At 46.0% G+C, this 16,080-nt stretch overlaps 1 protein-coding gene across 3 annotated transcripts in view; it reads left to right on the forward strand.

The window, feature by feature from the left end:
• The window catches only part of LOC143767341 (uncharacterized), an 855,449-nt gene that overhangs the window by 576,643 nt on the left and 262,726 nt on the right, over positions 1-16,080 (forward strand). Inside the window, exons 1-8 of one of the 3 annotated variants that reach the window (XM_077255582.1) lie at positions 1,656-1,906; positions 2,036-2,149; positions 2,232-2,355; positions 2,439-2,536; positions 5,364-5,513; positions 5,643-5,816; positions 5,899-6,022; positions 6,106-6,249. In XM_077255582.1, the coding sequence (XP_077111697.1) occupies positions 1,724-1,906; positions 2,036-2,149; positions 2,232-2,355; positions 2,439-2,536; positions 5,364-5,513; positions 5,643-5,816; positions 5,899-6,022; positions 6,106-6,249 (1,111 nt within the window). In that variant the 5' untranslated portion in view covers positions 1,656-1,723. Of the gene's footprint in view, positions 1-1,655; positions 1,907-2,035; positions 2,150-2,231; positions 2,356-2,438; positions 2,537-5,363; positions 5,514-5,642; positions 5,817-5,898; positions 6,023-6,105; positions 6,250-16,080 lie in introns of those variants that run through there. The other 2 variants (XM_077255580.1, XM_077255584.1) reach the window with 2 other exon arrangements.

The raw sequence follows: 16,080 nt of genomic DNA on the forward strand, positions 1-16,080 counted from the left end.
GTATAAGCCTAGGGTGGAAAATACAGCAGCTACCGGTGAATTTAAAAAATAAAAATAGATGCTCCATACCGTTCATTATTGCCCCAAAGGAGGTTCCATATAAAGCTGTGCCATATATAATGCTCCATACCGTTGATTATTGCCCCATAGATGCTCCACATATAGCTGTGCCATATAGAATGCTCTGCACTGTTCATTATGGCCCCATAGATGCTCCTTATAAAGCTGTGCCATATATAATGCTCTGCACCATTCATTATGGCCCATAGATGCCCCATATACAATGCTCTGCACCGTTCATTATGGCCCCATAGATGCTCCATATAAAGCAGTGCCATATATGCTCTGCACTGTTCATTATTGCCCCATAGATGCTCCTTATTAAGCTGTGCCATATATGCTCTGCACTGTTCATTGTTGCCCCATAGATGTGCCATATAAATCTGTGCCATATATAATGCTCTGCACCGTTGCCCCATAGATGTGCCATATAAATCTGTGCCATATATAGTGCTCTGCACCGTTGCCCCATAGATGTGCCATATAAAGCAGTGCCATATATAGTGCTCTGCACCGTTGCCCCATAGATGTGCCATATAAAGCAGTGCCATATATAGTGCTCTGCACCGTTGCCCCATAGATGTGCCATATAAATCTGTGCCATATATAGTGCTCTGCACCGTTGCCCCATAGATGTGCCATATAAATCTGTGCCATATATAGTGCTCTGCACCGTTGCCCCATAGATACTCCACATAAATCTGTGCCATATATAACGCTGCTGCTGCAATAAAAAAAAAAAACACATACTCACCTCTCTTGCTTGCAGCTCCTCAGCGTCCCGTCCCGGCGTCTCTCCGCACTGACTGATCAGGCAGAGGGCGGCGCGCACACTATATGCGTCATCGCGCCCTCTGACCTGAACAGTCAGAACAAGAGGACCCGAAGACAGAGCGGCGCCCGGCGGTTGGAACGTGGACAGGTGAATATAAAATACTCACCTAGTCCCGGCGATCCTGGCGCTCCCCCTGCCTGTCACACTGTCTTCGGGTGCCGCAGCTCTTCCTCTGTCAGCGGTCACCAGCACCGCTGATTAGAGAAATGAATTTGCGGCTCCACCCCTATGGGAGTGGAGTCCATAATCATTTCTCTAATGAGCGGTCCCACGTGACCGCTGAACAGGGGAAGAGCTGCGGCACCCGGAGACCGTGGGACGGGCAGGGGGAGCGTCAGGATCGCCGGGACTAGGTGAGTATGCCTCAGCGCCGTCTCCCCCTCACCCGCCGACCCTGCCGCAGACCGTGACTCGAGTATAAGCTGAGAGGGGCACTTTCAGCCCAAACATTTGGGCTGAAAATCTCGGCTTATACTCGAGTATATACGGTATTCAAGAAAAAAGCATACAATTGTTAAATGTAATGACATTAACGCTTTTCACCCCAAACTTCATTAGAACTCGTAAATCTCCATATTCCTCTTAGCCTCTGTCATTAATCACATCACAGCTCTTAACCCTGTCCCATAATTCCCACTATATTGACAACTATGTATGTCTGTTTTCCAATATCACTACAACAAATACACTTACCAGTTAACAAAAGCACATTAATGTATGTGATTATAATCGGATTGTGTTATACCGGGGGCAGGACGGGGCCATGACTGGATGTAGTGATCATGTGACACCGGTAACAGCTCCGGAGATTTCTTACATGGGATCTTTATGATGTTACATCGTCATCTTCTCCCCATTCAGGTCCCTACAATATCGGATCCTCTCAGTGGAGATCTTCTATATAAGAGAATTCTCCTGAGTGACCCTACAAGGATGGATAGGGACAGGGACAAGATGGCGGAGAGGATATTACACCTCACCCTAGAGATCCTCTTCCGGCTTACTGGAGAGGTGAGAGATTCTGATGACGTCACATTACATCATTCTTATCTATGGGAATAACAGATGGACAGAACTGGAGAGGTGAGGACTCTGGAAATGTCTGTAGTGAGATTTATTAATGTGTCTCTCCATAACCAGGATTACACAGTAGTGAAGAAGATCTCTAGTGAGCGCTGTCTGATACATGAGAACAACAATGACCAGAAGATCCTAGAACTCACCTACAAGATGATTGAGCTGCTGACTAGAGAGGTGACACTGCTGGGAATGCTGGGACATTATACAGTAACGCTATGGAGGGTTCGGGGGATGACGGTATCATTGTATATGTCAGGTTCCTATAAGGTGTCAGGATGTCGCTGTCTATTTCTCCATGGAGGAGTGGGAGTATTTAGAAGGGCACAAAGATCTGTACAAGGACGTCATGATGGAGGTTCCCCAGCGCCTCACATCACCAGGTAATAGACAGGACTAAATACACAAAGCCTATAATTATCTGTTTGTAAAGAATAAATTCAGTCCCTGTATGTGTTTCTTCCAGATCTATCCAGTAACAGGACAACACCAGAGAGATGTCCCCGTCCTCTTCTTCCACAGGACTGTAAACATGAAAATCCTAATGTTCCTCAGGATTATCAGGTAGATTGAGAGAAGGTGTCATGTGATCTCCCCTATGATGTGTAGAAGGCTGTGAAGGTCTTGTATTCAGTTACGTTTTATCTACCAGTATTAAGGCCCCGTCTCACATAGCGATTTACCAACGATCACGACCAGCGATACGACCTGGCCGTGATCGTTGGTAAGTCGCTGTGTGGTCGCTGGGGAGCTGTCACACAGACAGCTCTCTCCAGCGACCAACGATCAGGGGAACGACTTCGGCATCGTTGAAACTGTCTTCAACGATGCCGAAGTCCCCCTGCAGCACCCGGGTAACCAGGGTAAACATCGGGTTACTAAGCGCAGGGCCGCGCTTAGTAACCCGATGTTTACCCTGGTTACCAAAAAAAACAAACAGTACATACTCGCCTTTCGGTGTCCCTTGCCGTCTGCTTCCTGCTCTGACTGAGCCGCCGTACAGTGAGAGCAGAGCGCAGCGGTGACGTCACTGCTGTGATCTGCTCTCACTTTCCGGCCGGCAGTCAGTCAGAGCAGGAAGCAGACGCCGGGGGACCTGACGGACATCAGATGGTAAGTATGTAGTGTTTGGTTTTTTTTACATTTACGCTGGTAACCAGGGTAAACATCAGGTTACTAAGCGCGGCCCTGCGCTTAGTAACCCGATGTTTACCCTGGTTACCAGTGAAGACATCGCTGAATCCGTGTCACACACACCGATTCAGCGATGTCAGCGGGACCTCAACGACCAAAAAAAGGTCCAGGCCATTCCGACACGACCAGCGATCTCACAGCAGGGGCCTGATCGCTGGTACGTGTCACACATAGCGAGATCGTTACTGAGGTCGCTGTTGCGTCACAAAACTAGTGACTCAGCAGCGATCTCGCTAGCGATCTCGCTATGTGAGACGGGGCCTTTAGACACTGAATGGCCAATTTATTAGAGACATCGGCCATTTCCAGATCAAATCTTATCAGTTTGTAAATTAGATTTGTGACTCCGGAGTGCAGCAGAAAATCTAGTGAATAGTTTTCCGTGCCTCCACATAAGAATGAGAAGACTGAGCTATCTGAGTGACTTGGAATGCTTTCATCTATAATGATGCTGACAGTCTGCTGAGAATGTTGGGATCGTCCTGTTTCAGTGGGTGATAACTTTGGAGAATTGACCGTGAGGCCATCCCCCAGTGACGTCCTGTTTCAGACTTTCCTCAAACTAAACGTCATATGAAGTCAAGTTTTAAAAAAAATAACAGATTTAGGTATTGGCTGAATAGGAAAAAAAGTACGGAATTTTATTACAAAACAAACAACAAAAGTGGTTAGGGCTTAAAGATAGATATTTGTAATGATTGCTTAAAGTTACCGGCAGAGATCACGGCAGGAGAGCCACCGGCCACCGATTTTCACACATCTGACACATTGTATTATAATCCTATCACTGTACATCACTGTCAGTGAAATTTGGCATGCAGAATCATTAACCTCTTTGGTTCTGACTGATCAGTAAGGCTAAGTACTCATTAGCGTTTCTGTGCGCAGCGTATCTTCTGCATGCGCAAACGCATGCCAAAACGCATGCAAATGCATGCTTACGCTGTGGTTTTACTCCACATCATCTTATGCATGACGCAAAAAAACTGCTGCGTGTGCATGCATTTAAATGCGTTTTGGAATGCGGTTGCATTGTTTATGTGCATACTGGAGGTGGTGAAATCATTTCCTGGACATGCGCAGTTTGAAGTACGCATGCGTATCGAACGCATGCGTACCCATGTCAATGCGATCCCATAGACAGTAATGCGTTGTTTTGATGCACTCATCCGCATGTGCATGCCTGCGCATAATTGACGCCTCAAAAAATACAACATGTTGCATTCACCGCACACCGCGAAACGATGCTGCGCACGCATCCGGATGCGAACTTATGCAAACGCATGTCCCCTGTGTACACCATGTTAAAAATATGTACGCAAGATGCATGCAGATTGGTACACAGGTATACGCTGCGCACACATACGCTAATGTGAACCCGGCCTTAGGCTGGTTTCACATTAGCGTATCTGTGCACAGCGTATGATCCGCATCGATCCACATACATCATGCGTATATATCTTTAACATGGTGTACGCATGGGACATGTTCGCATGCGGATGCGTATGCATGCGGCGTTCCGCGGTGTACGCGAACGCAACATGTTGCATTTTTTGAGGCGTCAAATATTGTGCAATCATGCGTATGCTGATGATTGCAGATGAGTGCATCAAAACAACACATTACTGTATATGGGAATGCATTGATACACAAGGACATGCGTACGCATGCGTTTGATGCGCTTGCGTACTTCGGACTGCACATGGTCAGGAACTGATTGAGACACACCCTTCTGGAAATATCGAACGCATGCGCATAAACGGCACAAACGCAGGCAAAAAACGCATACAAACGCATACACACGTACCTTTTTTTTTCATCATGCGTAAGCTGATGCGGCTAAAAAATGCAGCGTAAGCATGCATTTAAATGCATTTTGGCATGCGATTGCAAATGCAGATGATACGCTGCACACAAATAGGCTAATGTGAACCTAGCCTTAGTACTGACTGACCCATCGAAGCCCTAAACAAAGGTGACTCCACCACATCCCCCTTTTTGCAATGTTATCTCAGAGAGCACAAATTACCAGTTAACAAAAGCACATTAATGTATGTGATTATAATCAGATTGTGTTATACCGGGGGCTGGACGGGGCCATGACTGAATGTAGTGATCATGTGACGCCGGTAACAACTCCGGAGATTTCTTACATGGGATCTTTATGATGTTACATCGTCATCTTCTCCCCATTCAGGTCCCTACAATATCGGATCCTCTCAATGGAGATCTTCTATATAAGATAATTCTCCTGAGTGACCCTACAAGGATGGATAGGGACAGGGACAAGATGGCGGAGAGGATATTACACCTCACCCTAGAGATCCTCTTCCGGCTTACTGGAGAGGTGAGAGATTCTGATGACCTCACATTACATCATTCTTATCTATGGGAATAACAGATGGACAGAACTGGAGAGGTGAGGACTCTGGAAATGTCTGTAGTGAGATTTATTAATGTGTCTCTCCGTAACCAGGATTACACAGTAGTGAAGACCTCTAGTTACCGCTGTCAGGACCCTGTGTCTGAGGGATGGGGAAGACCCCCGAGTGCAATCAGGATGCCTCCTCACCCCCTAATACATGAGGACATCAATGACCAGAAGATCCTAGAACTCACCTACAAGATGATTGAGCTGCTGACTGGAGAGGTGACACTGCTGGGAATGCTGGGACATTATACAGTAACACTATGGAGGGATCGGGGGATGACGGTATCATTGTGTGTGTCAGGTTCCTATAAGGTGTCAGGATGTCACCGTCTATTTCTCCATGGAGGAGTGGGAGTATTTAGAAGGGCACAAAGATCTGTACAAGGACATCATGATGGAGGTTCCCCAGCCCCTCACATCACCAGGTAATAGACAGGACTAAATACACATGGCCTATAATTATCTGTATGTAAAGAATGAATTCAGTCCTTGTATGTGTTTCTTCCAGTTCTATCCAGTAAGAGGACAACACCAGAGAGATGTCCCCATCCTCTTCTTCTACAGGACAATCTGACATATATCAATACTACAGATACATATGTGAGGGGTGATGAGTGGTGTAAAGAAGAGATTCCTGCATATGACTACCCGGGTAAGTAACCACTAAATGCAAAGGAGTAACATTCTACTCAGTCACTGGCTCCTACAATTGTGTTGACTATTTTTATACACTTAGGCTGTGATTAATAATTAGACTGGCCACAGTGGCTGGGTGCTGGACTAATGCTTCCCATGGTTTTGAAATTGGCCATGCTGTCTGGGCCCACATTCTTCCCATTGCTTATTCACTTTATGACTGCCTCAGTATATACCACGTTTGTGTGTGTGTTATATATATATATATATAGATATATACCGTATATACTCGAGTATAAGCTGAGATTTTCAGCCCCAAAAAATGGGCTGAAAGTGCCCCTCTCTGCTTATACTCGAGTCATGGAAGGCGGGGGGGTCTCCTGTCAAATACTCACCTGCTCCCAGCGCTCCTGGCGCGGTCCCCACATGTCCCACAGTCTTCGGGCGCTGCAGCTTCTTTCCCTGTTCACGGTCACTGGTACCGCTCATTAAAGTTATGAATATGAACTCTGTAGTGAGCGGTGCCACGTGACCACTCACTACAGGAAGAAGCTGCCGCTCCCGGAGATGTGTGACATGCGGGGACCGCGCCAGGAGCGTCGGGAGCAGGTGAGTATGTCATATTCACCTTTCCGCGTTCCACCGCCGCCTCGTCTTCCGCGTCCTCTGCAGTGACTGTTCAGGTCAGAGGGCGCGATGACGTGTTAGTGTGCACGCCGCCCTCTGCCTGAACAGTCACTGCGGAGAGACGGGACGCTGAGGAGCAGCGACGAGAGGTGAGTATGTAATTTTTTTTTTTTTAGTGCAGCAGCAGCGGCTTTACATGTGGCACAATGCTATATGGAGCGTCTATGGGGCCATAAAGAACTGCATGGAGCATTATATGGGGCATCTATGGGGCCATAACTACATGGAGCATTATATGGGGCATCTATGGGGCCATAAAGAACTGCATGGAGCATTATATGGGGCATTTATGGGGCCATAATGAGCTGTATGGAGCATTATATGGGGCATCTATGGGGCCATAACTGCATGGAGCATTATATGGGGCATCTATGGGGCCATAAAGAACTGCATGGAGCATTATATGGGGCATTTATGGGGCCATAAAGAACTGCATGGAACATTATATGGGGCATCTATGGGGCCATAAAGAACTGCATGAAGCATTATATGGGGCATCTTATGGGGCCATAAAGGACTGCATGGAGCATTATATGGGGCATATTTGTATATGGAGCATCTTATGGGGCCATAATGAACTGTATGGAGCATTATATGGGGCCCATTTTGTATGGAGCATCTTATGGGGGCCATAATGAACTGTATGGAGCATTATATGGGGTCTATTTTGTCTTATTATGGGATAGGATCACAGAGAGGTTAAAAGGCCCCTTCCACCTCCACCCCCCAGTGCCTTATTTCAACAGGGCATAGTTGCATGATAGTTTCTCCTAGAGTGAAGATATTTTATCCTGTGAAGCTTCATTGTGCAAACTCGGGGGCACTGGGGGGATCCAGCCTTCTCTTCCCTGCCCAGCAGTTCGGGGATGACACCTTTCTGAGTAAAGGTCCCTCAGCCATCAGTTGCTGTATCAGAGTACAGACTCGGCACGATCAGGTAGTCTCTGCCTTCCCTTCCACCTGTCCAGTGGTCCAGGGCCAGCACCTCTCTCGGTAGAGCTCCTTCAGCCAACAGCCAGCCGGTGCACCTTCTGCAATAGTATTACCAGCTCCCCCTGTTCTTCTAATGGTATCTGGAGGCAAAAATTATGAGGAAAGAAGGGGTGAAGCTATAGAATGAAATGGGGCAGCACAGATAATTGAGTGAATGTTTTCTCTAAGGACTAGGCCTCTGGGCTCATACTAGCCTTATGCCTTTATGCCGAAGGTGGGCCTGGAGCCTCACGTGCTGAAGTTTGTCTTTAGGTACGGAAGTTAGGATCTGTACCTCTAGACTAAAGTTAAGCCACATGTTTGGGATATGTCTCATGGTTTTACTTGAGTTTGCCACATGTCTTAACTGCACATGACCTCATAATTTGGCTTCAGAGTTTATCTTAGGACTTAGGTTTGTCCTCATTTTGTGGTCGAATAACACTCAGATGTTTCCACTGTTGCCTGCCAGACCAGTATCAATCTAACTACTCCATCCATAGGAAGGCACATGGTGTTAATATAGCACATTATTTCTGTGAAGACTGCCATTCAGCTGCGCCTCATTAATTGGCTTCTTCAGGTGGGGCTAGTCTAACATTTGAGATGTACCACTCAAAGTGAAGGTTTATCCTGAATTAACAGATACTCTCTGAAATTTAAGTCCGAATCTGGTCTCATGTCTCGTTCCCTCCAATGCGGCCCTAACCTTCGCCTCCAGGCCTGTGTCTTGTAGTGTTTCAGTGCCTCAGGGGAACTCATATTACCTCATAGTGTCTTGTGCTTCTGGCTTCGTGCCTTGTGCCTCTGGCTTCATGCCTCATGCCTCTGACTTAGTACTTTGTGCCTTGTGCTTCAAACTGCATGCTTTGGGCTGCGTGCCTTGTGCCTCTGACTGCATGATGCGTGCTTTATGCCTCATGACTCTAAGCTGCGTGCCTCGTGTTTGTGTATCTGGCTGCGTGCCTCTGACTTCATGCCTTGTGCCTTGTGCATTTGGGTTCATGCCTCCAGGCTTACACTTCACACATTGTCTCTAGCCTCGACTCTGGTTAGAGACTCCTTGTGTCTCTGAACCCAGATCCAGCTTCCTTTGCCTCATTCTTTGGAAGTTGGATTAGCCAAATGAGCAACTATCCTCGGATTGGCAGCAGTCTCAATGCAGCTACTGTCTATGCTCTGTCCAGTCAGACTTGGCCCTTAATTGCTAAAGTTGGGACACTCTTTCATAGTTATAGTTGAAGGGAGACATAAGTCTACCGAGTTCATCCTATAACACGACTTACTACTGATGAGGGAGTAAAAAAAATAAATAATAATTTCTTCATGTTGGGGGATAAGATCCTTCCCGACTCCACATACGACAATCTGACTTGTTCAACATCCTGTCAAGAGATTCTAAATATAACCTTTAATTATTAAGTTAAAAATTCAAAAACTCTCAAAGTCATATATTAGAAAAATGCATATTACAGCCAAAATACATAAGGGTCCTCCAAAAAGTATAATAAATTGATAAGATATAATATATAGGGACTATATCACCCTAGAGTTCCTTATCGGACTCCCTGCCTGTCAGTAGAAGTTGGCACCCTAAGTTGTGATATATAGCCCCCCTGCTCCTCGGCGGCTGTCTCTTAGGACCCTAATATACCCCTAATATAAAGTACAGCACAGGTAGTGATAAATGCGAAATCCTGAATGTGTTTAAATATATTTTATACAATAATCAAAATTCCTAGTTGACATAGTAAAACATAAGTATTAAAAACAATCCTGCTACGTGGTAAGTATAATAGACCATATTGAATTTTTTCCATAAACATGGGAATAAACAATAAAAAGCAAAATAAACCCTCTAAACAAAAAACAAGACTATAACTTAACTTAATAACGAAAGTCACCAAATGGATGACAAATATATACTGTATGGACTTGCCACTAGCAGAAAAGGAAACTAGCAACATTAAACTGATCATTGAGCCCTCTCGGACTCATGGATTCCATCCAGTAAATCCACCTCGTTTTGTGCTAAATTATTTTTTGTCCCAGCCCTTTCATCACCTCCATGTTCTGAATTAACAATACGTGCCAACAGGGTATGTCTGCGGTGCCTAATGTCCCCTAGATGTTCATTGAGAACAAATCACCAAAAGGTGCAATGGCCACTGCTAAAGTTGCCTATCAATGTATTGTCAAGCACAGGTCTTTTCCCTCTTTGATGGGAAAAAGTGACTATGTACAGTATGATCCTTAATTGATTTTCCTTTCCGAAAGATAGCAGATGGTTTAGAAGAACTGAGGCTGCAGATGTCGGGATCAGCTCTCAAAATTTGACAGTGCCTTCTAAAAATATCCATGACCTTGTTGAATTGATCATCATGGGTCCCTATTAATCGTGGATCAAGTCAGAATAGTTTTTTGGTTTAGGAGTCAGGAGAGATGGTCTATTGACACATACAGCATGTCTATATGCTGAATCCACAATACCCCTTAGAATACCCCCTATCCAGGAATCTTCTTTTTAAGATCCCTCGATTGAGTCCTAAAATCAGCGAAAGAGGAACAATATCTTCTTAGTGTAAGAAATTCCATTTAGAATACCTTTCTTTAATGGAGTAGGGTGGTAACTCTCCCATTTGAGCAAGCTGTTGGTTTCCGTGGGTGTCCGAAATATGAAAGTACTGAGAGAACCATCCAGGAAAGCAATTTGATCCCCCCCAACTTCATAAGTGAATGCCAGGCCTATATCATTGGTGTAATTCAAAGGATTCAAATGACATTCAGTCACCTGCCCATAGGATGAGGATGTCATCGATATAGCGACCCCAAAAGATAATCTTGGGTCACCAGACGACATCCTTCTACCTGAAAACAAAAGTGTCTTTCTACTAGCCTAGGAGCAAATTGGCATAGGTAGGAGTAGAAGGACTCCCAATCACCGTACCCCTAAGCTGGTGTTAATACTTGCAGTTGATGAGGGAAAAATTGCACTGCAAGACAAATTCAAGCAGCTCAAGAAAAAATGTAATGTGGGGCCCTAGATATTCACAGCTGCAAGGCCTACAGTATGCCAAATGCTACTGTAATGTGCCTTAACATTTATGGAGGTCAAGATGGTACCTGAGTCAATAGAAATTCCCACCAGTTTAATCAAGAGAGCTGTCATATTTCTTAAATATGAAGGGAGGGCCTTCACAAAAGATCTCAGCAATCTGTCCAAGTAGATACTTGAATTCTGAAAAAGGGCATCAACCTCCGAGACGATGTGTTGCCCCTTGAGGGCATTGATGCCCTTATTAATCTTTTGAAGTGCGTAAAAGGTTGCTGTCACAGGAAACTTCGGGAGTAAAAAACAGATTCTAGTACCATAATAAGTAATATTATATCTATCAAGGAAGGCATCCAGACCCTCCTTGTAATTTTGTTGCGATTCAGCACTACAGCATCATGTGGCAGAGGGTCCCATACTCCCACTTTTTTTTCAGTGGATAACCCACGTGCTCAAGACTCTTACTGTAAAGAATCTATAGTCTCAAGGTTCTTACAGTAGATAATCACCCTCAGTGATAAGAAACCTTTTTTCCTCTAAATATAGAGGATGGTCACTGTCACCGTTGCAGTCCGAGTGTGCAAATACAAGTGCTTCTCACTAAATTAGAATATCATCAAAAAGTTAATTTAATTCAGTTCTTCAATACGAAAATACCACCTCTATCAGGTGGTCTGATGGTGAACCCATTAATGGCAGGGGTTGTAACCTGCCAGACTGCATATTTCCTTAGTTTCAATAGCGTCCAGCCCCTTACTTGAGGCCTAGAGATTTAAGGACTCAATATAGACGTTAGTGGGCTCCCTTATGTTTATCTTTAGGCTTATGCAAGATCGATCTTCCTGCAGATTATCAGGATATACACTCCCTGACAGAAGTTATGTCGCTTATCCATGTTATGTAAATAAAAGCTTATAACCTGATGTTAAATTCATCCATTGGTTGTATAAATTATTCTTTTGAAAGCTGAAACCCTCCGAAATGTGGTTTTGGTTAAGAAAATAAATTGGCATCAATGCAGAAATATTGATCAGTTAATGGACACAGAATGGTCAGATTTTGGCAAGACAAAGGTTTTGTTGCCTGGTCATATAATGCACCCAATCCTAGTTGACATCCTCACCTGTGCTCAGTAAATGATCGGATAATTAGTATGTGTGTATAAAAAGAAACCCAGCACCGGAGACCTTCACTTGAACTGCAACTTGAGCTCTGACAACATGCCAAAAATCACCCTGCGACCAAAGCCTGGATTATCAAGAGGCTGAAGACCAGATCCACTGCAGAGTTGGCTGGCACCTTTAATGTTTCTCAGCGTCAAGTACAAAGAATTAAAAAAGATTTGAAGAGACTGGAGATATGTTTGACAAGCCCAGGTCCGGCAGACCCCGCAAGACAACTGCTCAGGAGGAACGTTTGTTGGTTAAAAAATCCAAAGAAACCCCCTCTTCCACTGTAGCAGAGCTCCAACAGGCCTGGTCACCTCAAGTCCCTGTGTCATCTAGAACAGTTTGTAGGATTCTGTCTCGCAATGGCCTCCATGGTCGAATCAGTGCCCAGAAGCCAGCACTAAACAAAAGGCAAACAAAAAACCGTGTGGCATTTGCAAAGTTCCACAGCCTGCTAAACAGATGGACGCTGGAAAAGTGGCAGAAGGTGGATTTCTCTGATGAATCTTCAGTAGAATTACACCACAGCCGCCGCAAATACTGCAGGAGACCTACTGGAGCCCATATGGATCCAAAATACACCCAGAAAACAGTTACATTTGGTGGTGGAAAGATCATGGTCTGGGTTTACATTCAGTATGGGGGTGTGCGAAACATTTGCAAGGTGGAAGGCAATATCAATAGCCTAAAATATCAAGAAGTATTAGCTACCTCTTATATTCCAAATCATAAAAGGGGTCAAATTCTGCAGCAGGTTGGTGCTCCATCTCATACATCCATCTCTATAACAAAGTTCCTCCAGGCAAAAATAGATCATAGTGCTCAAGGACTGGCCAGCCCAGTCACCAGACATGAACATCATTGAGCATGTTTGGGGTAGGATGAAAGAGGAAGCTTGGAAGACAAAGCCAAAGAATCTAGATGAACTCTGGGAGGCATGTAAGACTGCATTCTTTGTTATTCCTGATGACTTCATTAATAAATTGTATGAATCATTGTTGAACCGCATGAATGCAGTCCTTCAAGCTCATGGAAGTCACACAAAATATTAACTATGACTCTAGTAGCACCACAACTTCATTCACCAATGTTATGCAACATATATTTGTATTGTAAGTTAATTATTTGTTTGAATATCACATTACTTTATTCGGACTCCCATGACAGCACCACGAGAGAGGGGATCCGCCCCTTTAGGAACAGGAAACCCACAGATACAAAAGGGCGGCACCTCTCCCATGCATCAGTTGGTTTCCTGTTCCTAACGGGACGGGATCCTGCAGATTTCACAAAAGGATCCCAGGCCGGCCGGCCGACTCAGGTAGCGAGGGGGTCTCCTACCTCGGCCGGTGCGGGGTTCCTGGTAGATGTCGCAATGGTCCTGGCAGGGCTGCATGTGGCGACATTCCAGCAGGGAGCAGCCACCGGTGGTGTCCTGTCTCCGGGCCAGCGCCGGGTGAGTATGTCCCCTGGGTCTCCTCCTTCTGTGGTGGCTGGGGTCTCAGGTATGCGGCGGTGCTCGGGGGCGCCATCCGGGGGTGCTGCGGCTCTGTCCGGCGTCCTCGCCGCTCTGTGCGCCGATACTGAAGCGCTGGGAGCCCGGGTGACGCCGGGGGAGGAGTCGGCGGTCACTTCCGGGTTTCCGGGGTCCTGCGCATGCGCAGTGAATCCAAGATGGCGGCGCCCACCGGTAATAGCGTCGCCGGCGTTCTGAGCTCCAGGGCTTACCGCCTGCACCAGGGGGAGGCCGAAAGAAATAATCAGGGGAGCGCTAGGCACAGCTGCTGACCGGAGGAGGGGTTATAAAAGGAACTCCGGATCGTGATCCCTTGCTTCTGGCCCCATATGGTGAAGATGGAGGACGAGCACGTGCAGTTGCTGCAAGAGGTGTCTCAGAAGCCTAAAGGGAAGGATCGCGACAGGAGGAGTAGTGAGTCTGGCCACAAAAGCACCTCCAGACAGGGGTCTGGAGCATCAGCCAGTGGAAATCCCCCTCGTATTCCGGTACTTTTTCTTTGGGCAGCACTGGTAAGTGATCTTCGTGAAAGTTCACCCAGTGACATGATTCCCCTCATATGTTCCATTATAGGGGAAGAAATGTGCCGGGAAGGCGAAACACAGGGAATGTGGCATCTGCGGGGTTCCCCTACCTGATTCGTGCCCTAAAAAGTTATGTGGGCCCTGTATCCAGCAGACGGTGAGGTCTCAGGAAAGGGGTGAGGGGGAGAGCATTATATCTACAGGGATTAGATTGCTTTACTTACCCCCCTCAGGTAGCGGAGGAATCCCTTACTATGACCACCAGCTTGAAGGAGATGATCAGAATGGAGGTCAGACAATCCTTAAAGGGTCTTTCTCAAGGAAGCTCTAAGTCCAAAGCTCCGTTACTCTCCGATTCTTCAGTGGAAGAGGATAAGGAGGAAGTTTTTTCCGGTTCAGCTGCGTCTTCCTCTTCCTCGGATGAGGACACCGCCCGCTTCTGTCTACCCCTTGAACGAGTGGATAAGCTGGTTAAGGCGGTCAGAGGAACGATGGGCATAACGGAACCGAGACCCCAACTTTCCAAGGAGGAAATTATGTTCAGTGGGTTGGAGCAGAAAAAACGGAGAGTCTTCCCGCTCAATGAAAAAATCCAGGATCTCATCAATAAAGAGTGGAAAAAACCCGAAAGAAAGGGTTCCTTACCTCCAGCGCAGAAGCGCAGATATCCATTCGATGATCCTGCAGTCACCAACTGGGAAAAAGCCCCTAAGTTGGATGCGGCAATAGCCAAAGTGGCAAAACGAGCCTCTCTCCCTTTTGAGGACATGGGGACCCTTAAGGACCCCCTTGATAGAAAAGCGGACACCTTTCTAAAAAGTACCTGGGAGATGGCGGCCGGCTCTTTAAGGCCTGCGGTGGCTTCAACCTGTACAGCCAGATCAATGATGGTCTGGTTGGAACAGTTAGAGACTCAGTTAAAAGAAGGTGCATCAAGGGATTCTATTTTGACTGCCTTACCACTGATCCAAGAAGCGGCTGCTTTCTTATCAGATGCATCTATTGACTCTGTCAAAATGGCGGCTAGAGCAGCAGGTCTCTCGAACGCGGCCAGGAGGGCTCTTTGGCTGAAATGTTGGCCAGGCGATATACAATCAAGGTCAAAACTCTGCATCATCCCTTGTAAAGGGGAATACCTATTCGGGCCCACCTTAGACGAACTCCTAGAGAAGGCGGGAGATGACAAAAAGAAGTTCCCCAATCTGCTGGGGTCCTACCGTCGTCCCTTTAATAAAAGAAGGTTCGGTCGCGGAAGGAAGCGTACCTTTTCACCTTCAAGGGATCGGTCTAGGTGGGATGACAGACGTAGACGAGGTACGGGATATATGTTCCGTCGTTCCTCAAAAGAAAGGAAGAAGGAGGACAAATGACTAGGAGCCCCGGTGGGGGGTAGACTTTTACATTTTGGTTCAGAATGGTCAAAGATCACGAATAGTATTTGGGTGCAAGATACTATTTCTCGGGGTCTTACTCTTGAGTTCTGCCATACCCCACGGGATAAGTTTATGTTAACTCCATTGCGTTCTAATCCTCTAAAGCAATCTGCTCTGGAAGAAGAGGTGTGGTCTCTCTGTTCAAAAAATGTCCTTACACAGGTTCCAGAGGCTGATAGAGGGAAAGGGTTCTATTCTCCCTTGTTTCTTATTCAGAAGCCCGACAACACGTATAGAACCATCATAAATCTCAGACATCTTAACAGTTATTTGGTTAAGCATACCTTTAAAATGGAGTCCATCAGCTCAACAATAAAGATACTGTTCAAAAACTGCTTTATGGTGGTAGTCGATTTAAAGGATGCCTATTACCACGTACCTATTCATGTGGATTTCCAGCAGTTCTTGAGGGTAGCAGTATTAATGGGAGGAGTTGTTTATCATTTTCAGTACAGAGCTCTTCCTTTCGGTATAACATCAGCCCCTAGAGTATT

Source organism: Ranitomeya variabilis, chromosome 4, assembly GCF_051348905.1.
Source record: "Ranitomeya variabilis isolate aRanVar5 chromosome 4, aRanVar5.hap1, whole genome shotgun sequence".
NCBI classification, from domain to species: Eukaryota; Metazoa; Chordata; class Amphibia; order Anura; family Dendrobatidae; genus Ranitomeya; species Ranitomeya variabilis.